At 44.3% G+C, this 23427-nt stretch overlaps 1 protein-coding gene across 10 annotated transcripts in view; it reads right to left on the bottom strand.

The window, feature by feature from the left end:
* Positions 1–2290: 2290 nt before the first annotated feature.
* NCOA2 (nuclear receptor coactivator 2) overlaps positions 2291–23427 on the bottom strand; it is a 270200-nt gene continuing 249063 nt past the window's right edge. For 8 of the 10 annotated variants that reach the window (XM_082363379.1, XM_082363382.1, XM_082363378.1 and 5 more), the window contains 8 exons: positions 22982–23147; positions 19247–19525; positions 18277–18354; positions 16674–16908; positions 14727–14904; positions 13937–14135; positions 12070–12159; positions 7369–8312 (listed from right to left, as the gene is read on the bottom strand). In XM_082363379.1, coding sequence (XP_082219505.1) covers positions 8301–8312; positions 12070–12159; positions 13937–14135; positions 14727–14904; positions 16674–16908; positions 18277–18354; positions 19247–19525; positions 22982–23147 — 1237 coding nt within the window. In that variant the 3' untranslated portion in view covers positions 7369–8300. Of the gene's footprint in view, positions 7276–7368; positions 8313–12069; positions 12160–13936; positions 14136–14726; positions 14905–16673; positions 16909–18276; positions 18355–19246; positions 19526–22981; positions 23148–23427 lie in introns of those variants that run through there. The other 2 variants (XR_014236375.1, XM_082363386.1) reach the window with 2 other exon arrangements.

Raw genomic sequence — 23427 nt, 5'->3', positions numbered from 1 at the left:
CAGTAAAAGATGTTTGGAAGCTTAGTGTACGTGGGCAGGATCGCCAGTTGTGGGCTTCGCTGTAAGGTGACCTGGAATTTTTCATGGGCAACCGGAGATGTTAGTCTCTGTGTGTCTTGCCTTTGCAGCTGCTCAGATTCCCTTGTGAAGACACTTAGGCGACCAGGCAGGAGAGTGTGTTCAGGAAGCTAATTTGGTGAACATTCTAACTGTAGTATTCACCTAATAATATCCTGTTTTCAGTATGGTACCACCCCCTGATCCCCATTAAACTTTTCTGGAGAATACACCTTAATTCTGCTGCCCAGGTTGGGAAGGTTGTTTGCTTGGAGTGGATCTGCCAGCTTCTTAACTAGGCTTCTCATGCCCACATCCAAAGACATCTGCTCATTTCCGAGTCTTTGAGAAATTCCGCAGTGAAACTTTGTTTGCTTCTTGCCATTACTCACTTTGGCTCAGGACTCAGCTTTGTCAGGTCTACAAAACGAGTTAGCACTCTTCCATTTGCTTTCAACTGCTAAACCTTTTTTTAAAAAATTTGATTCTTTTCACTTTATTTATTTATTTTGGCTGTGTTGGGTCTTCGTTTCTGTGCGAGGGCTTTCTCTAGTTGCGGCAAGTGGGGGCCACTCTTCATCGCGGTGCGCGGGCCTTTCACTATTGCGGCCCCTCCCGTTGCGGAGCACAGGCTCCAGACGCGCAGGCTCAGTAGTTGTGGCTCACGGGCCCAGTTGCTCCGCGGCATGTGGGATCTTCCCGGACCAGGGCTCGAACCCGTGTCCCCTGCATTGGCAGGCGGATTCTCAACCACTGCGCCACCAGGGAAGCCCTCAACTGCTAAACCTTTGTTGGAGTAGTTTCTATTCCTATTATCCTTGTCCTTGTGGGTTCGTGCTTTTGTAGAAAGGCCTTTACTGTTTTAGTGGGATTTGGGTCCCACTAAAGTGAAGTGAAGTGAAGTCATGGGTCCAATCCTCCATTTTTAATTGGTGTCTTCAGTGGCCTATTAGCTGGTTTCCGTACAGACTTTTCTCCACGCACTAGCCAGTCTTTTAAAAATACAAATTAGATCACATTACTCCCTTGCTGAAAACTCTCCAATGATTTCTCAATACACAGAATAAAACCTAAATTCCTTGCCTTGGCCTATAAGATCGTACATGATCCGGCCCCTGGCTTCTTCTTGGTACTCTTCTCCTACCTCTCACCCCATCAGTTATCTTCTCCAGCCACACTGACTTTCTTGCTGTCCTTCAGACGTCAAAGCTGGTTTCTATCTCATAGTCTTTGTATTTGCTGTTTGATCTACCTGAAACATCTTTTACCCCCAGATTCTTAAAAGTCATGCTTCCTCACTTTCTGATCTCTGACCGAATGATTAAAGGGTCAATTTATCAAAAGGACATATAACTGTTATGTATATATGTACCTAATAACAGTGTTTCAAAATACAAAAGCAAAGATGATATAATTAAATGGAGAGACAAATGTACAATCATAGTTGGAGACCTTAACACTTTTCTCTTACTGATAGAAAACTAGATAAAAAGTTAGTAAGGGACTACTTACATGCTGTTTACAGGGTTTAAAGTAAAAGGATGAATAAAGATATAGCATGCAAAACTAATCCAGCATTAACATGCTTATATATCAGATGAAGAAAATAAGATTACTAGAGATAAAATAGGGCATTATATAACAATAAAAGGGCCAGTTCATCTTGAAGAAATGTTTATGTGCCTTATAACACCACTTCTGACTACAAGAAGGCAAGACTGACAGAACTAAGAGGAAAAAGAAAAACTCAAAGCCATTATTGGAGACTTTGACAGGATAAAGTAGATGAAATGTGTGGGATGTTGCTAAAAGCAGTAAACAGAAGAACACTTATAATCTTGAAATACATGTATTAGAGAAAAAAAGGTTGAAAATTGATAAGCTGTTCATACATCCTTAAGAAGTTAGAAAAGAGAAACTTGCCAAAATAAATGAAAAATAAGCACAAGCACAAAAAAGGTTCAAATGTGCAGTAAGTGGGATAAGAGGACATCTCAAAGAATGCTGTGGATTTAAAGAGGAGGACATTTTAAACAATTTGCCAGAGAACTCCAGGCATATGGCTTCAGTGATGAGGACTACTCAAAATTCAAAAAAATACCAATCTCACCAAATTTATACAGACCTTCGCTTTGGAGGTCAGAGGATTTATAGTCCCACTGAAGTCCACGGAAGTATTCATGGCTATACTAAACTTTTTGCCAAATGGATGAATGGGAAAGTTCCGTATTGTTTTTATTTATTTATTTATTTAATTTTTGGCTGTGTTGGGTCTTCGTTTCTGTGCGAGGGCTTTCTCTAGTTGTGGCGAGCGGGGGCCACTCTTCATCGCGGTGCGCGGGCCTCTCACTGTCGCGGCCTCTCTTGTTGCGGAGCACAGGCTCCAGACGCGCAGGCTCAGTAGTTGTGGCTCATGGGCCCAGCTGCTCCTCGGCATGTGGGATCTTCCCAGACCAGGGCTCGAACCCGTGTCCCTGCATTGGCAGGAAGACTCTCAACCACTGCGCCACCAGGGAAGCCTCCGTATTGTTTTAGTTTCCATTTTATTGATCACTAGTGATGGTGAGCATCTTTTAATATTTAGCAGCCATTTTTCACTCTCATGTGTTCATAATCTTTACTTACTGCCTATTATTTTTCTCATTTATTTTTGTGAACTTTATGTTCTTAACATTAGTTTGTTTCCCATTATACTTGCTGTGTCTTCAGTTTAACTTTTTGATAGAATATGAAATTTTTATAAATTTATTCTTAATTTTTTTGTTTTGTCTTTTAAAGAATGACGTCACTTTTCCAACAATGTAAACATGTATTCTTCTAATTTTATATTTCATTTTGTTTACACCCTTGATCCATATGAAATTTGTCAATATTGTGAGGTAGGGAGTTAACTTCTTTTCTCCAAATGTGGCCAACTGTCTCAACACCATTTTTTTTTTTTTTTAGAACAGAGACTCCTACTGATAAGAAATGGCATCTCTATCATATATTTACCTACATACAGCGACCTGTCTCTGGGCTCTATACTGTTCTTCTGATGTATTTAACCATTTCTATGTAAAGTACTCTACAGTACTCACCAGTATGTTATAAAATGTTTTTAGAAGTCTTTTTTCTTCTGTAACGTTCCTATTATTGTACATCTTATCTTCCAAATGCATCCTACTTTTTGGATTTGCACTGGAATTGTAATAATGCAGGGGCAGGAATTGATGTATAATATTGGGCTTTCCTTTTCTAGGTTCATGGCATGCCTCCCCTTTTCCAGGTCTTTTATATCTTTTAGTAAAACTTTGCAGTTTCTTCACAAACGTCTTTCACACTTCACGTTAGGTGTAATCCTACTTTATAATCAGTTTATTGGTTATTGTAAATGGGGATTTAAAAAAATTGGTTATTAGTGTGAATGGAAGTTAGTGATTTTTGTATGTTCCAGCCATCTGACTGAGCTTCCAAGAGCTGGTTGGTAGATTCATCTGGGCTTTCCCTATAGGTGGTCAAATTGGCTGAAAACGTTTTACCCCTTCTATTCCACTAGCGATGCCTAAATTCTTAGCATGGGTAGTGGGCCTCCTTAGTTTGTTCTGATTTTAATTCTTTTAATATCTCACCATGAAGTAAGATGTATCACAGTGGGATTGTATCCAATAACTTCAAATAACTTTGGGACGTTTACTTTGCCTAGAGGTTTTACTTTTCCTTGAGGTTTTCTCATGAATGTGGGCTGAAATTTATCCTATGCAAATTTATCAAACAGCATCTATTAAGTTAATCATGTTTTTTTCTTCTTTTACTTTGCTAATATAGTTAGTAGCATAGGTTTTTCTAATCACTCATTTTGTTTCTGGTATACTTTAAAAATTGTATAGTATTATATTTACTATAATATTTCACGTAGTTTATGACCTGGGTTTTAAGTATTACACTTGCATTGCTTATCAACTATTAACAAACCAATCTATTAAAACCATCGTGATTATTCTAATGCATAAAGTATAACTTTAACAAACAAGCCAGTCAGAAGTCCACATTATTCTCGTACATGTTTTTGGAGAAGTGGGGACGGGCAGTGGTAGTATCGTTTAGGACTCACTTAGATCGGGCCTGTATTTGCCATGGAAGTTGTCAGATAACCTTAAGCAGGACAAACCCCTCTTGGCTTCAAACTGAAAAATCTAGAAAATGGGTCATTGAGAGGATAAATGTTACCATGCTGGGAACAGTGTCAACTACTGTATAAACGTTGGAAATTATTAAATGACACGTCAGGTAATATTATATTTAACTGCAATTATTATGAATGAAGGTACAATATAAACACATGAAAATCTCCAAAGCCATGTAAAACCCGAAGGCATTAAAATTTATTAAATGATGCAATAACAACAGAATTCTTTATTTACAATAGCATTATTTAACATCAAATAAGCAAATAGCATCAGCAAAGCAATATTAACTTGCATAAATGTATTTAAAATTTCTCTGAATATATCTACCTTTTGCATAAACTGCTCACACTAGAAATACAAACATCAATGCAGGTGAACAAAGTGATGTTCGGAGTCAACTCCATTTTGAAAATAAATCACAACCTGAAACACTGTAAGCTTTCTCCTGAAGAACCATAGTTAATATATTGCTTAATTTTACCCTTGTATAATCTTTTCATATACACACATCTCAGATGCAACTTCATGAGGAACTGTACAAATAAAACCCACAAATGGCATAAGAAAAAAAAAAAAAAAAGACAGTTAAATGTTTGAAGAAATGTATCATCATCACCATCCGACAACATAAAGGTTCGGTGATGATGCACTTATTCAAAAAATTGTACACAGTTCACTATACAAATATAATACATCGGACAGCTATGTAGGAATATACAAGACTTAAAAACAGATCTAAGGCATTATGCTAGATTTTAGCATTTTGAGGTTCTTGCACATAGCTTTTACCTGTAGTAAGAAACTTAAAAGATTTCATTTTAGTCTATAAAGAAACACCAGGGAGAAAATTCTAATTAAAATCGAAGCCACTACAGTAATTTTCTTTTGTGCAGAGAATGCTTTGCTCTTAGGCAGCATACTACCATACAAATACTAGAAAATTTTAAATTCACACCAACAATTAATGGCTTAAGTTGCATTTCAAAATTGATTGTGTATCTTTGGGTTCTGCAAGGGGATCTGTGCCACCCATTTCATGTGTTAAGCCCATAGGAACTCCGTTTTTAAACGCATTAAAAACTGCATTATATAAACTGCAAAAACATTGCTTTCAATTGTTACAGGCCGTAAGAGATACACGTGGGAGGGGGCATTTTCATCTTTGAGTTCAACGAATTCATTGCAGGAAAACAGCTCACTTCACTTTTTCAACTTACCACATCACATGAACACGTAGATGAGTTTCACAACCAAGTTAATGTATGTATACTTTTCACATTATGTGTTTTTCACATTTAGTTATATAAGTAAAACACTGATTATTTGTTCTATTAAACGAAAACCAAGTACTCAGTCTAACAAGTTTATTGTATACAGCATGAGAAATACTGATCATGGAGGGATTGATTTGGCTTTTGCTGCTATCACGATCAATGTGATCAGAGGATTCCTTCACTGACTGACTTTTCTTCTCTTAATTAGATGTAAAATCCACGACCTGATCTGCGCCGTAAGAGAACAGATCATCTCTTTTCCTTCAAAACGGTAATGATCATGAATTATTCCAAATTACCAGTATCCCAGGTTTGCAGATTTGTCTGAACTGGGACTGACAGTAGAACACGGTGGGCGGAGGAATAAACAAGAACAGGTACACAGGTATTTTTGGACAGTGTTCTAGTGAAAAGGGACTTAGAACTCAAAACAAACAAATCCAGCTTAAACTCCATTTCTCTTCCGTGCTGTGTGAAGTTAAAGTCATTCTAATTCACGCGTTTCTAGAGATCGACTTGGAACTGGTCACGTTACACCGTGTATGACATAAGCCTCGTGGTGCCAGTGAGGACACGGAGTTCAGGGCCAACATCTGCCCGTGTTTTTCTGTCACAGTTGGGCGACCCAGTGGTTCGGTTGAGAAAAGCAGAGCCTTTCAGGAGGGACATGTGAACTGGTGGCCCCCAAGAAGTGCTGTTCCTCGGCCACCTCCCTGCAGTGAGACCCCCTCAAGTGGAAAAAAGTAGCGAAATGCAAAGTTTCCGAAAATTTCTTTAGTATGGAACCACGCTTTCAGACTGTCTACTTACCGTTCATCTTTGGGCTATATCTCTTTCCATACGTCCATAATCTGTACATATAGAGAGAGATATACGTATAAATAGGGGTAGTTTGTATATTTTTCACCCTGCCACAAATAAGGAATCAAATTTCAAGGAAAAACCTCTCTGTTCCTAAAAAGCCTGGCTAATGAGATATAAAATGCTTTGCTTTTTTAGACATCAAAAAGACATCATTCTGAAATTTAGGTAAGAAAGTATGTGTATTAGGGGTTGGGGAGAAATTGCTCAAAAAAGGTCACCAGTTTCTTGGTATTACAGTTGTCTGAAACTGATGCCAATTAAGAAAAGATTGTTCCCCTACCAGAGTGGGCAAGAAAAACAACCAGAAAAGTGGCCTGCTTAGTAACACGTAGTCTTCCTAAGGTTCATTAAGAAAGAATATAAACATATAAAAATCAAGAATCGGTTTCTATAGCGGCTGCATATCATATAGATTAGATAAATGACTTATGAGCAGAATCACAAGGTTTAGAAAATAAAGTCTTAAGTCTACAAATCAGGTCTAATCGAGGCCGTGACAGCCTTTACAAAACACCTTTAGGAGACATTGCTATGAAGATATCTAATTTTAATACTGAAGTACCTCATTTTGGAGTCAATTCCACAATATGTATACCTCACAAAAATTATACAATTAAAACACTTAAGTTCTCAACTTAAATTATTGCTCGTTTACATATAAATTGGATTTTATGTACCTTACAAAACTTCGGCTTAGTCAGCACTGCTAAAAAACAAAATAAAAAACACATGGTGGAGGTGAAATCTGTCGTGATGTCTGCTGTCAATTTTAAGCACACTATTATTTTCTCCTGTTTGGTGGACCAGTGTTGCTGGGGAAGAGAATGAATATGCTTTCAAAGCAGGTGTCCAAAGTCTGACGGGTATCAAGTCCTAACTTTGCTCCTCTCCTTGCCAGTGAATGCATGTTTCTGAAATGTAAGAGTTAGCAACTGTTAAGTGGCTGGCAAAACACGTAAGGAAATACTAAAGGGCTTACCTGGTTTCTGTTGCTTTTATTTAAAAAAAAAAAAAAAAAAAAAAAAAGCATGAGAGTGGGGAGAGCTGGGGGAAGGCAGAGGGGAGGGGAAGAGGCAGGGTCAGATGCAAGAGGAGGTGCTGATTCAGGCTGTCGGATCGATCTAAGCGAATTTGGAAATGAAAACTATTTCTTCTTGAGTCATGATTTGGGTGAACTAGTTTGGTTTGAATCAGAAAAAAAAAAAAAAAAAGAGGAAAAAGTACTTGTTACTGTTAACAGCCCTCCCACAGGCTCCTTTTCATCTGTTCAGTAACTGGAAACGCTTTCCGACATGGTCTTGAGAGCTTTCTACAAAGATACAACTATGATTTCTTGGTCTTCACTTCTTGGGTGTCTCTGTACATAGGGCGCGGTCCATGGTGTCTCCCCTGCTTTTATCCCAAATGTAGGCTTAGCTTAAAACATCTGTAGTTTGATTTTTTTTTTTTTTTAAATTCTTTTCTTTCCCCCAGAAGAAATCTTACTCTTTTGGACTGGACTGGTTAGCCAGGGAAAACAAAGCAAGAAACCAGTGTCTGGAACCAGACAGGAACAGAACAAGAGCATATGGGTGTTTTCCTTAAATACATACATTTAGATACATTCAATCTGACACGGGTATGAAGTCTGCCTGTCAACATTTACTTTGCAGGAGAGATCTAAGTTGCACTAAGGTGAATGCAGTGAACAGACTGACAGTTGTCCAGACGCGGGCTGCAGACCGTCTGTCAACACAAGAGGCAGCTCCTCCTGCAGCAGCCGAGGGGACTCTACCGGGGCAGCGGGGCCCAGGCCCGTCTGCCCATCTTGCTCTGGCGGGACTGGATGGCAGGTCGGTTGGGTGGAAACAAATAGACGCAGCTCTCCAGGCTGGTAAGCATCTTGAGCAAGTGAGCCCAGTCAGCTGAAGAAAGAAGCAACCAGCTACCTTCAGTGTCAGCAGTATTTCTGTAGGAAAACAAAGAGAGAGTGGTGTAATAGCGTGGAATTTTTGGTAAGATCATCATGAGGCCCATCACAAAAACATCAGACCGCTTGGCCGGCTTAAATAATGCCGATCACAAAGGCTGCATTCGGATGAGTTACGCTGGATTTTGATGCAGATGAGCAGATGGCATTGCATTGATCCTAACTGAACACAGAGAGTGGTTCCCACAGCCGGCAGATCCTGCACGCTACTCCGAAGGGCACAGACTGCAACGGATTTCCCACCCCTCCTTCTGAGTGATTGCTGCTCTCTCACCCGCCTCCGCAACAGAGATCACTGAGGTACCTGTGAGATACCCAGCTGCTGAACTGCCCGCTGTTCGACAGCGTCCGATCCAGAAGGGGTCACTATTTTCTTCATCTCTCCTCAAATCATCCAATACAAACCCACGTCCTATAAACCGTCCCCTCGTGACTCTCCCTTACTGCCACACTCCCATGGAGGACCACAGGCTTCTCCCCGGCTTCTGCAGGCTAAATAAACTGGGGTTTTTGTCGTCATCACCGTCATCGTCATTATCATCAACTCGAAGCTGATTTGAGTTAGTGTTCAATTTCCAAAACACTAGGAAATAGAAGTAATTACAACTGTGCTTTCGTTCTACAAGTGTCACGTGGCTGAGCAGTAAACTCAGTTTTAATACACTGAAATGCATGTGTAGTAACGGGATGATAAGTCCTTATAAAAGGAAGAATCTTTTGGTTAGATAAAATAACTGCCCTTCTCGAGGTTTTGGTAAATCCATGGTTGTATATTCTAGCTCTGCTTAAAGCAAGATACAATTTTAATCTCCATTCCAGGATAAATGGAACACCGATTCCATGTATAATGGATCACAGCGGTTTCTAGTTCAAATAGAACCTGATCACCAATAAAAGTTCTGAAGAGAGCTCTTTGCTTCACAGCAGCAGCAGCAGGGTATGTTACAGAGGCAGGACGAATATGATGGAAGCCTCTCCGTGTGCACACTGGCAGCACGGTGACAAATGCAGAGTGATTTCCAGCTGTTGTTCGTGAATTAGGAGGGATACACTGCGCATATTATTCTCTAAACTTTAGAGTCTAAAGGAAACCACCAGAGTGTCTGTGACAGACTGTTACCTGGCTTTAACATTCAGCATGAACAAAGTATAGATGGAGAAGCCAGATTCAAGAGGGGGACCGGAAAAAAGCAGAAAGTGAGAGGGGTATAAATGGCCCAGGCTAGACGGTAACAGAGAGACTTCTCACCACGGATCCGAAAGGCATTTGGATGGAGAGAACACCCTATGTTTACCGAAAGTTGCCTTTTGTGACCCTAATGCTCATCGTTCCGATTCAGGTTTCTCAGGCCCTCCCCTCCCCCAGGTACCCCGACGTGCGTGAACATCTGGTTCCGCCGGCCGCCTGCCTGCATCTCTCCTCTGCCCTGTGCTGCGCCAGTCGAGACAGCCTGGGAGGTCTGGGCCCCTCTGTGCTGCTGCTCGGGGTGGTCCCCCTCTTGGCCTCCGGTAGATTCCACCACTGCTAGCCGTGTGACCTGGGGTAAGTGCCCAGTCTTCAGAGATTCAGTCTCCCTGCCTAAACGTGCGGGGGAGGCCTAAATATCTACCATGGGCCCGCACGGTCCGGGGTGCTTCAGAGGCCAAAAGGTGCGTTCCCTCCCCTCACTCAGGGGGCTTCCTCCGTGCTGAGATGAGGCCCCCCGTGCCCGAGGGAGGACTCAGTTACTAAGTATGCAGCTGAGTCTTTACTCTCTGTCCCAGAGTACGTTTAAGTATCGTTTCCTTCCCTTTAGGACCTATAGAGAGAGAAAGGGATGGCCCCAATGAATGAAGTAATATGTTCCTTTTTGGCCTGCATTTCCAGGGCTACCTGCATAGACCCTTGAAGAAGTCTCACAAGAGCCCTGGGCTGCCCTGGGAGAGGTGGGTGGTATATGGCGCAGGGCCGACGGCAGCCAGGGGTCGGCCCGCCGGGGTTCACCTCCTGTGTTGCAGGACCTCGGGCGAGTCAGCAAACTCTCAGAACAGTGGATCTGCCACGCGCTGGGCTGCGGTTTCAGTGAGCTGCTCCAAATAAAGCTCTAAGCAGAGACTCAGGCCTGCGCCGAACGCTCAATACAGGCGTGTGGCTTCTGCACCAGACCGTGGGCCACCCGAGTGCTCCGCTTTACAGAAGGCGAGTCTTTCCTTCGTGGAGGTAACGTGGTGGCAGGAGAAAGCACCGAATACTAAGGCCGCTCACTTTCCGGGGCTCTCGGAAGACGGGGGCGCAAGGCTGGGCTGCCGGCTCGGCCGGGCAGTGCTTCCCGGGGCCTCGCCGCGCGCCCCGGCCGCGCACGGTTACCCGGCAGCGGGGGGTGGGAGGCCCGGTCTCCTCGCGGGGGATCCGCGGAGCGAAATGCGAGCCTGGCCGCCTACACGCGCTTCTTCCGCCCAGAGAGACACCACGCGCTCGGAGGCTAAGCTCCCGGCACTTCTGGGTTAGAACGGGCTGTCCTGTGGGAGCCTAGTTGGCGCTGATGCCATCGTTCCTCTGGGAGGTGCCGCCCGGGTTTCAAGGCCCTGCGTCTGCGCACGGGCCGCCCCCGTGTGCAGGGCCGCAGCGGAGGTCAGGGCAGGCCCGGCGGCAGGGGAGACGCCGGTGCCCCGCGGCCTTCCAGCCTCCATCGATGGCACATTTAGAGCCTAGACCCTTGGTCAGTATGCAGCACACTCCATTTTCTGTTAGACCGCCTACATCCATTCGTTAACCGTTCAGATGACGTGCGCATCTGGGTTCGTACACAAAACATCCAAGGGACTCCCTCCGCCCCGCCCCACCCCGCCAAACCTCAGCGCCACACCGTGACCGTGACCGTGGTTCTTCAAACGAGACAAGCCACACACTGTGTCGTTAAAATCTGGATCAAATTTATGCTATTACTTTTTGAACTTGAATGCTAATAATACTAACAAAATGATCCAAGATCCACTGTTGTGTAGGAAATTCCACATCATCCCTACCTTTTTCTCCACTGAGAGAGGACTTCCGCTTTAGAAGAGAATTACCTGCTGCTCAGGACTGTATCTGCCCCACCTTCAGAGGGCCCCGTTCACCTGTGCCAGGTCGCTCAGAGCCCTCCCGGTCCCTCTGGCACACCTGCCGCCAGGCTCCCAACTCAGGTGGCTTCTAAGCACTGATCGTTCTACTGTTTCAAGATTTGGCTGAACACGGTAATATCACTCTTCCTCGAACAAGTGTTTAAGGTAATAGGCAAATAATATATATAAGATGGTGGCCTAACTAAAATGAAATATAGAAAAACACTTAGAGTAAACTTAGACTTAATTAAGGGAGAGAGCGCAATGATGTTAGCTCCTCTTCATCCTTCTGAAAAGGCAGACATTATGATTCAGAAAAAGCAAAACTGAATCAGTTTGCTCTCACACGACTAATTCCTTGCTACTTGATTTTCTGCTTGGCTATAATAATTTCACTCCAGGGCAGAATTAGTGTTCTTAATTCACACACCACCGTCAGCTCAGTTGAAATGAGCTTAGAGAAAAAATTATTCACACAAAAACCACTGTATGTCCGATAAAATTATTAGAAGACATTTAAAAAAAAATCACAAGTATTACACAACTCTCTTCAATCTGCTGGCGGACACCATATCTATGCCCATTTTAGTCTACAGAACGTCACATTCACTTTACTACCGCATTCACGGCTTACTTCTCTGCTGTCTCTTACCCGTGGTGCGTCTCCCTCCTGCTTAATCATATCCATTCCAGGCAGCTGGCTTGGGAAAAGGCTGCCTCCTCTGAGAGCAGGATCATTAACCTGAGGGCGGCAGGACAGCACAGGGGCTTTATTCAGTGAGACATCCAGAAGCGTATGGGAAATAACCACCCACTAACCTGCTTCTTTGTTTCTAGGAGTAGAATTATGGGGAGAAAGGACTACATAAAAACGGCCACTTCCCTTATCTATTCTTCCATGCATACGTTCTGGGGGGGAGTGTGAAGGGACATGAAAATAAATCCTTATAATACACTCGCTGCCTTCACAATTAAATTTTTTGTTTTTGTATTCTGTAGAGAAATCCAACAGAGATGGTAATATTAGAAACATTCTTATGCCTTAACGTGTTCACATTTTTGAGTGCAAATTAGATCAGTGATTCCTGATGTCTGTTACTTTAGGCAAGTTATTGATTAGCAAGAGCAGGTGTGAATACCCCAAACGGGGCAGGATCTTGTGAATCTTTTCTAAGTGAACTATTCCTTGGCATCTGTACATTTCTTTTACAAATTACACTTTCCCTAGAAAGCAAGGCAGAAACTGCTGGTGGTCCACTCTGGTAGAAAATTCAGCATCCACACTATATTTTCTCCATTGAAAAGATGAAAGTCTATTTTTCTTTAATTTATGTTTAATTTATACAAATAAGCATTTAGCCACCAGGGAAGTACAATCAATTCAACCAGAGAAGTGCAAATTATTATCTCACGCACGCATAAAGCCTTCTTAAATTGCAAAGTGCTTATATTTTCTCATGCATCACTTTGCATTTTTATTAATCTTCTTTTTACAGAATAAAACACTGAGGCATTGTAAAATTTAGTAAATTTTCACATAAATTGTCCTTTACCAACATCAGGATTCAGTAGACCTAATTAAACTTTCAATCTTTCACCATTCTCACAACCATGATCTAATGGAAATTTATGGTGCTGTCAACGACACTTGGTTAATTTGTTTAAACTTTCCATGCCTCAATTTCTCCAAATTTGAAACAAGATTCAGGGTCCTTGCCCCATTAACACTTTGCCTGAACTAGTGAGGTGGTAGAATGCCCGGCATTTTGTGCCCTTTAAAAATAAGGTCTTTAATACAGTTTAAAAATTATTAACCAATATCTTTACCCATCATAGATTTCTGAATCCCAGGCTGGCTACCTACGTATCAAGTGCTTTGAGTCTCTTTGCCACCAAGTGAAGCTGGCATGTACTTAGGGATGGCAGAATCATTTCAGTATTATTCAACACAAAACAGAACTATTAAAAAAAAAATACACACCAAAAAAAAAAAAAAAAAAAAATCATGGTATCCACATCCCAGAGATGATGAAGAGTAGTTTTTGGATACCCTGTGTCAGTCTCCCTGCACACGTGAACTATCATTTAAAGCTAACTGGATGGCAGGTAGTTTGGCCTTTGCTTTTCATCTGGTTTTATGTTTAGAAAAAAATCAGTTCTTAAAAATCCAAAAATAAAACTATTTAAAAAAAACACCTTTCACCACTCCATTTTTCGAGATTCATTTTAGATATCGCTAAATCCCTCAAATGAGAGAAAAATTCAGAAGACAAGAAAGTTAAGAAATATTTTAAAAGATCTTTGAGCAGTCAGGGATCCTTTCATGTTCATTTCATCATTATCAAGTATTTCTGTTAATCACACCAACACAAGTGATGGTGAGGTGAAAAAAATACTCTTCAAAATAAATATGGGAGTTGATGGCAGATGTTAAGCACATGGAAAGACACATTTAATGCAAAAATAGACAAGAAGTTGCAATCAGAAGCCCGCGGGGGGCTTCTCCTTGGGGTGCTCACCTGCTCGGGACCCATGGAGGACAGCCCTGACGTAGGCACGGAGGTCACTGAGGTCATGCTGATCTGTCCGGTCATCTGGTTCATGTTGCTCATGCCACCTGTGTTGGTCGCCATGGATACATTGATGTTCATATTGTTATTGTACATGCTGGTGTTTGCCTGCTGTCCGAAGTGTGGAGGGGACTGCTGCGAAAACATGCTAGAAACACAGTGAAAGATGAAAATGTTAGAGCCCTCGGGCAAACAGGCAGGCAGTTTTGAGCACTGGTTTCTCAGGTGTTTCCTTCAGAATGAATAAATCTAGGCTGAGAGAAGCCGGGTGGGACACCAGGAGGTGGTGAGGTCAGAAACAGCGGGGGAAGAAGCCCTTGGCGAAGCTGCAGGGGCCACGGCCCGCGCTCTGTCCTTTTCCCCACATTACCGTGAAGGTCTGGAAGGACACGTCCCACTGTCATGTCTGTGCCAGACAAGGCTTCTGTTTGCTGTTATTACCTGTACTGATGGAGGGTGGCTTCTAGGCCACTGCCTCCCATAGCGGTTTCTATCATCCATTGGTGGCGCTGCTACCTTCTTAGGGGAGTTCCTTTTACTCCCAAGGAAAAAAACATTAAGCTAAGGTTTGGTAAATTCTGGTAACTTCTGCCCTAGGAAAAGTAGACTGGCTTACTCAGCAGTTTACTTGGTATTGCTTGCTTGAGCAAAGAAGAAAAATCCAGAAGAGAGACAGGTGGGCTATGGAAAGATTCCCTGGTGATCATTTCTATCAAAAAGACACAGACACGCGGCGTACCTGTTTGCGCCCATGCTCCCCTGCGCCCACCCGTTCATGTCCGAGGAGGCCTGGTAGGCCGGGTTCGCCTGGGACTGCTGCAGCATGGGGCTCTGCGTGTGCGCCAGCCGGGGCGACATCAGAGGGCTTTGGGGCGCGGTGGCCCCAGCAAAGCCTGGATCAGGCTGCTGACTTATTCCTTAAAAAACAAAACAGAAATCCAAAGGAGATGGTTAGTTTTATCGCTGAGACGGGGGACAGAAGAGAACATTCAAATCAAATACACAAAGAAAATTACTATCAAATACCTGATCATGTGCTGGTAAATTATATACATTTAAAAAAGATTCCAAGATGGAATAAAATGCATGAAGAAAAACTCTCCATACCTTGGTTCTCTATAGTAATTAGAGGGGTGCCTAGGAACGATATTAACCATCATGACTAGAGGTAGAGAGAGATACTATTCTTTCCCCATATCCCTTGCAAATCAAGAATGAGTCAAATGTGTATATTTCTCTTTGACCGGAAACAGTCTTTCAATGTTTATATATCACTACAACTGGATTAACTTGGATTAAGGTTTAGCTATATATAAAAAGCTAACACACTTGAATAATTTTTTATTAAATTAACCCAAGTTATTCTATGATGAGATAGATGCGTTTTTAAAAATAAGTGACTGTGGGAATTGAATTCCGTGGCGGTCCAGTGGTTAGGACTCCGCACTTTCACTGCCGAGGGCCTGGGTTCGATCCCTGGTTGGGGAACTGGGATCTCACAAGCTGTGCGACATGGCCAAAAAATAAAAAAATTTTAGAAAGTAACTGCATTCATGATTAGCTTGTTGTGTATTTATAAAGGGCTCTACCATACTTTTGCGCTACACAAGATTAGCAAGAATAAGAAAAACAAATTCCATGTAAGCTTCTTGTTCAGTGCAGAGGCAAAAGGAGAGAAAGAACTTTTAGCAGTCTTTCCTAAATCATCAAAAAGGAAAGAGAGGAAGAGTTGGGAAACAAAGGAGGCGGCTTCTTAGAAAACTTCAGGGATGACATTGAGGTAAGCCCACTTTTGCCTAGAAGATGTGTTAAACATGCATATTTAATTAATGCTTTAATGAGCCACAGAAGAAAAGCTTAAGATCACACAGGAAAATGCTGCACATTATCTTTCTGTTTCTTTAAAGAAACAGGAGACGTGAGGCTAAGCACCACAAAGACTTGGTAGTTGTTTCTAGAGAACTCTGGCGGAAGATGGGGAAAGTCATTTTGAATATTAACCTTGATGTCAGCCCTTACTTTTATCAATAATTCAACTATTAATCGAATATGCCATGCACACAAATATTAATGTTACGACATTGCACGCTTGTCTCTTAAGACTGACGTTAAACAACGAATCAATACGAAGAAAATTAAGGGGTCGTCCGCTGTGGTTTCTGCGCAGCACTGCTCAACAATGATCGATTCGTTAAAGATCTGGTATAATATTGAGAGCCTTTATTTTTCAGAAGCTGTAGAAAGTCTGTAAAATACTTACAATGATACACGTCTTTCAACATTTTGTATCTATCTATTGTTTTTAGACTCAGAGGTTTTCAAGTATAAGCACACGCACATGCACCTGTGTTTACAGACACTGACGTAAGCGCAGACATTCACACGCACTCACACGCACGACCGGCAGAGGCACTCTACCCACGCACACCTACGCCGGTCATTCTTAAAGAAAGACCTGCACTCAGAGCAAAGGCGGCACCCGAGCTGAGAGACTGGAAGGTACCGTGCTGGACCTGGGGACCCCTGACGGGCCCCAGTGGTCCTCCCAGGTTTCCCAGCATCCCCCGGTTAGCCAGGTTCATCTGGGAGCCACGCAAAGAGCTGCGAGAGAGGAGCTGTGACCCAGGACTGGGGGACACTGGGGAGAAAGGACTGGTGAAAGGCGGCGGCGGTGTAAGTCCCGTACCGTAGTTCGGAGGGAAGGGAAACTGCTGCGCATTTGCCTGGGGGACCCGGGGGCTGCTCATAGTGGCCGGCACACCGCTAGGAGCCACCACGCTGGGCGCCATGTTCAGCCCCTGTCCTCTCATCATCAGAGTTCGCTGCTGAACTTGCTGTTGCTGATGCATTTGTCTCTGTCGAAGATGCTGGTTCAGGATTTCCCTCTGTCTCTGGGCCAGCATCTGTGCGTTAATAGGTGCCTGGAGCGGGGGGCAAAACACGAGGAAGACATTGGGGGTGGAGACAGATCGAAAAACAACCCGTATGTTAGAAATAGGATAACAAAGGGTACTGTCTCGTGAGAAATTATTTGGCAAACAGAAGAGAACAGTTTAGAGCTGACCAACTGGTGGTTGAGATTGTGAGCTTCTGAATTCTGTAGAGGTGATGATTCTGAAACCTTGCAGTGACTGACATGCGTTAGGTTTGATGTCAGTATCAAGTAACTTGAGACTCACTGTGAGAGGACACAGGTAACGAAGGGAGCCCACAGGAACCCCAGTCCTGTCTGTAAGAGGACTCTGTGCAGAAACCCTGAGGATGGCAGTTTAGAGTCTCATTAAGGGACATTCAAGTCTAAAGGGAAACCAAGTCACTGTGCCAAAAGGTGGCTTTGAAGCACTTCAGAAAAGGCTGAACGGAGGCAGGCGTGTAGGGAGGCCAGGACAGGACGGGGGGGGCACCCGTGCTTGCTGTCAGTAAGTGGCACCAGGCTGGCTACGGGTCCTGGCAGTATACAGTCAACCTCATTATTCGTGGATTCTGCACTGGTGAGCTTGCCTACCTGGCTAACATTTACTGGTCACCCCAGAACCAATACTCACGGCACTGTCGTGATTTATGGACACGTGCAGAGCAGCAAAAAATGTGAGAAGCCCAACGTGCCCATTCCCACCTGAGGCTGAGACCAGGCGGCACTGCTTCTTGTTTCAGCCCTCGTACTGCGCACAAGTGTCCTTTGTGTGGACTATTTAGTTCCACGTTTTTCACATTGTCGTGCTTTTTGTTGGTGACTCTGCTGTTTAAAATGGCTCCTGAGAAGTGCTGAAGTGCTGCCTAGTGTCCTAAGTAAGCACAGGGGGCTGCGACGTGCCTTATGGGGAAAATCCGGGAGTTGGATGAGCTTCATGCAGGCGTGAGGTACAGTGCTGCTGGCTGTGAGTTCAACGTTAATGAATCAACAATATATATTAAACAAGGTGTCCTCAAACAGACACACACGTTGATTCATGAAAATGTGACCAAGAGGCTCAAAGGAAACGAACCCTTTATTTCTCCTAGGAGCAACGGTTCAATATTCGCTAATTCAGTGTTTGCAGTAACTTTACAGAACACAACCAGTGTGAATAACGATAATTGACTGTACCTGGCAATAAACATGGCAGTGATGAGGGAACCACAAAAGCGACAGACCAGACAAGATAAGCGAATGACACGACATCCATCGTGTGGATCTGGATTTATGTATATGGCCTTCTGAGTTACTTTACGTGGGATATCAAGGGGGAAGAGATGACAAGAGAAGTTAAGCGGATCCAGTAAAAGCTGACGGCTGGTCTGCGCCTTACCTGTGTGGGTACTCCAGGCCTCAGAGTCAGGTTCACGTTTGAAACATTGCTGATTTGATTCATGAGTGGCTGGCGATTCTAAACGCATACACACGGCAGTCAATATCAGAATACATTCTATTTCAAATCACCTTCCTCAAGAAATTGCCCCTCTCCCCGCCAACCCGACATCTGCTTGCTGCTGGACATTGAAACCACATGGTTTGTACCTGGATTCCCTTGGAAAGCTAGTTATCATTGAGTTTTCCCATTGCTTATAGCTGAGAAGTTATTTTGGACAGTTTGGAAAACACGCTGTTTGCAAGGGGGCAAGGGAGTAGAATGATCAGAAAAGGAGGCCGAGAGGAAGATTAGGAAAAAAGCAGAGGGAAAAAAAGGAGAGGCGATTTAAGAGCCCACAACACGATTATTTACTACATGAGAGAAATCTGTCCAGGCTTGTTTCAGTGAGAACACACTTTCTTGAGCTAAATAGGTATTCCAGAAGGCAGCACCCTCTGCCACCACTCCACTAAGAGTGATCATTCTGGCCACAAGATAGGACGAATGGCAGGAGCTACGGTTGTCCTGGGAGCTCCCTTTGGGCCAGAAACTGTGCCGGGCCCCACAGACACACATATACTGCCCGAGACTGTACAGCAACCCCATTGTACAGATGTAAACACTGAGGCTCACAGAGCTCAAGGTTAGCCCCTCAGTAAATAATAGAGCTAGGAAACCAAAGAGCTGCTCTAGGCTGGAGTGGAGTTAGTGGAGGAGAGAGAAAGAAGGGAAGGAGGTGAAGCAGAAAGGAGTATGGAAGTTGTAAAGTAACGTGGCAACGTTTTCACCCTCTTGGAAAGGACAGAAGGAGCTTTAAGGCCTCCAAAAGGACCCCCAGGCTCACGTCCACCTTCCCTGTGTACCCCCCCCCCGCCCCGCCCCGCCCCCGCGCTGCCCCCCGATTTTCCAGGCGCGGCCAGGAACGCACCTGCTGTGCTTGGAGGCGATGCTGCAGTTGAAGCCTCAGCTGGTTGGGCTGGCTCTGCACCAGGCCCGTGGGCCTGAGGCCGGGTCTGGGCTGCATGCGGAGCGTGGCGTAGCTCGGCCGCTGCCCCATGGTGTGGAAGCTTGGATCCTGCATGGGAGTGTAGCTGCCTTGGGCCATCTGCGCCTGAGGTGCATACTGCTGTGGGAACACGGGGGCCTTCTGCTCCAGCATGATGTTGGAATCCTGACTTGGGAACTGCTCTGGATCCACCGCTTGGCTCTGAAGAGAAAGCCCCCGGATAACAAACAGATAAATAAAACCACTGAGAACCGCAGGGTGAACAGAAGGCTGCTTCCTCTCACTGCCCTGTATTTGAGGCTTCTGCTATTGTACTCACTACACAAAGGGACTTCTACCTTGACTCCACTTGTCTTCCTACAAAATGCCTCTGTTCCAGAGATCCAGTTACTTGAGGTAAGAAGCAGGGGTCAGCCTTGACTCCCAGCAGCACTTCTTCCGAGGGCAGGGAGAGATGGGCTGTGACTACGGAATGCCTCCTACTCATGCTGCCAGTTGGAAGAATGCCAATGTCCCCTAGACGCCTCGAGGGGCTTGTTTTTCTTTGCCGGCTTGTGGGATCTTAGTTCCCCAAGCAGGGGTTAAACCCGGGCCCCGGCAGGAAAGTGCAGAGTCCTAACCACTGGACCGCCAGGGAATTCCCACGTGTTAAGTGTTCCGATTTGATTAGTCACACCTGTATTAATCACTTTAACTAGACAGCTGCCTGGGTACCTGGCTGGGATCAGCAGTGTTGGGGTGCCCACCACTATTCCCATTTTGCAGATAACAAAACTGAGACTTGTAGCTGTGCAGCAAATTGCAACAAGCCTGTCTGGCTAGTGAGGAGTGGGTTCCAGTAGAGTCTGTGATGTAGCACCTGAGCCGCTCACCAGTGTGAAACACCACCTGTATCTGACTGCTTTCTGGGGTCGTCAGAATTCCCTAGACACCCCACATTCTGCCACCATCTTATTTCCTACTAGCCGTATTTAACATGTTCGTTATCCTTGACTTCTTAGGGCTACCCTATCTGGGTCAGAAGGAGGCGGGTGCAGAAAATCCAGAACTTCTCCAAGGGGCACACCTTCGAGCTAGGTGGCCCTACATGACTCTGTGTAGAGCAGGAAGGTGTACCTGGTTCATTCTCCTCTTCCTTCTGCTACAAACCTCCCAACAGACAGGAGGGAAGGACGCAACAGCAAAATCATCTCTCAGGTGTGCTTTAGCCTAGTAACAGCCTAAGCTTTCCTCAAGCCAGTCTACCCATGTGAGGGCAGGCTTGGGGCCACCCAGAATCCTGGGCTTAGGTCACGTGGACCCATGAGAACGGGGTCCATTCCCCTGCCCGTAGTAGTTTTAAAAATGTGGATGGAGCCCGCTTGGGGGAAACCATTCACTGTTGAATTACTGCTCTAACTACATGCACAAAACTATCTCAGATCTTTAAATATTTGCCCATCTTTAACAGAGAGAAAGTTTAATATCCATTTTTAAAGAAAACACACAACTCTGATGAGTGCAAATAAAGTCCACGTGTATTCTACAGTTCCCGACTCCACCTAATAATCATTATTTCTATAATTCAGTTTAATATGATATAAGGATGAGGGATTTGATGAGACAAAACAGAAACAACACAAATAAATGGAAAAAAAAAAAGAGACTGAAGATATTAAATGATGAAATGATACCACTTTTGATAAAAACAATGCTCCAAGTCACTCAGCAACCCCAAGAATCACATCTTTAAATGTCACTTACACAAAACTCAGGGATAACAATAGTGAAGGCTAAATTCTCACCAGCACTAAAGGCAAAGCAAACCAGCCACACAGGAAATACTTCAACTCCATTTTCCTCTCTTATTTCAGGTTATATGATGTAACCTCAAGTCATTTCTTTCCATTCTGCTCTGTTCTCAGTATGAACTATCAAGTCTTAACTCCCACTTATGTCTGCTGAACGTGGGGATTATGACAGGGCTGTTCTGAATGCTTCAGAGAGGTCTCCAATGGCTCTGCATCTCCCTTCCCACAGACCCTCACGATACGTCCTACGTCCACGAAGCAGAGCGAACCCTGGAAGGTATTTCTTAGCAATAAGAAATAAAGACGATTCATGCTGAGAAAAGAGGAAGACAGCAGTGAGACTGATCGTTTTTTCCAGGTGACTCTTTCTATAGGAAACCAGGATGCCTGCTTCACACAAACTGGCCTGCGTAGCCAGATTCAGAAAAGTCCTAAGTTATTTCATGAGACTATGTTAGGTTATTTATTATATTGTTGCTATAAAGTACTCTTGATGTAGTTAATGACTTTATGTCACCAACTAATCACCAGGAGGGGGAAGCCCACTAAGACTGGCTAACGTCTTTACATTCCCATTGATATTAAATAGCCCCCATATGACTGTGGCTAAATCCACACAGAGGGCAAAATGATGAATGAACTGCAGCTACCTTTAAAATGACTTCAGCTGGGACTTCCCTGGTGGCGCAGTGGTTAAGAGTCCGCCTGCCAATGCAGGGGACACGGGTTCAAGCCCTGGTCCGGGAAGATCCCATATGCTGCGGAGCAACTAAGCCCGTGTGCCACAGCTACTGAGCCTGTGCTCTAGAGCCCGTGAGCCACAACTACTGAAGCCCATGCGCCTAGAGCCTGCGAGCCACAACTACTGAGCCCGTGAGCCACAACTACTGAAGCCCATGCGCCTAGAGCCCCTGCTCCGCAACAAGAGAAGCCACCGCAATGAGAAGCCCGTGAGCCACAATGAAGAGTAGCCCCCGCTCGCCACAACTAGAGAAAGCCCGCGGGCAGCAACAAAGACCCAACACAACCAAAAAAAAAAAAAAAAAAGAAAAAAAGACTTCTGCTAACTTACTTGCAACATATTCTTTTAGCACAAGTAGCTTCCTATCACGAGCCCACAAATGTTAAGATGAAGAGTGAGGATACTAGTTTTTATTTATTTTTTATTTTTCATCTTTATTGGAGTATTATTGCTTTACAATGGTGTATTAGTTTCTGCTGTTTAACAAAGTGAACCAGCTATATGCATATGTATATCCCCATATCCCCTCCCTCTTGCATCTCCCTCCCACCCTCCCTATCCCACCCCTCTAGGTGGTCACAAAGCACTGAGCTGATCTCTCTGTGCTATGCAGCTGCTTCCCACTAGCTATCTATTTTACAGTTGGTAGTGTATATACGTCCATGCCACTCTCTCACTTCGTCCCAGCTTCCCCTTCCCCCTCTCCGCGTCCTCGAGTCCATTCTCTACATCTGTGTCTTTATTCCTGTCCTGCCCCTAGGTTTGTTAGAACCATTTTAAGGATACTAGTTTTTAGATGGAAGGTTCTGGATTGCTGGGGCAGCAATGTTCTGTTCTTGGCTTCTCTGCCCCCTGCATGTTCCTCCCTGTCAGTAGATGAGCTGGACTTGAGTTTCTGCCTTTCAGCTCAATTGACCCAAAGTACAGGTCAAACTCATTCTCAGTAGTTTCCATTCTTGATGTGGGAGTAACAAGGAGCAGGGGAGACAGAAAACAGAGCTTGCTTGTTTAGAGGTAAGAAAGCATTCTAAAAAGCAGACTGCAGATTATCTGCCGACAAAAGAGAACAGATACCTCCGTGCCCACGCAAGTGCTCGGTCCCCACCAGCTTTGCTCTGTGCCCACCTGGCTGACCAGCTCGGGTATCCCCAGGGCTCTGTCGATCTCCTCCAGGCCATCGAAGTTCCGCAAGGCCAAGTACAGCTGGTCCAGGAGAGCGCCTTCGTCACTTGGAGACTCCGCTGCAGGATGTGGACACAGCAAGTCATCTGGAGAGTTGCCGAACGGCTGCCTGTAAAGAGACAGACTTCATCTCAGGCCCATGGAAAAGCTAGTTGATTAGAGAACATTTTTTTTTTTCCCTTAAAGACAAAAGTAGTAAAATACTATACCAGCCAGACACAAACAACAACCCTAAATAATAGATATACTTCATTCAGTGCCTAACAGAGATAAGCTGGACACACATATAGGCATCGGATTTGTAAGCTTTGTTTTTATTGCCCCCGCTCTAAAGCTGGCAACACTGAGGCTTGGAGAGCTTGTCAGACCCTGTGGTGGAGATCACAAAG

The sequence above is a fragment of the Balaenoptera borealis genome (genome assembly GCF_965194805.1).
Source record: "Balaenoptera borealis genome assembly, chromosome: 17".
Taxonomy (NCBI): Eukaryota; Metazoa; Chordata; class Mammalia; order Artiodactyla; family Balaenopteridae; genus Balaenoptera; species Balaenoptera borealis.
The sequence above is the reverse complement of the archived record's forward strand: the minus strand, read 5'-3'. Positions and strand labels throughout refer to the sequence as shown.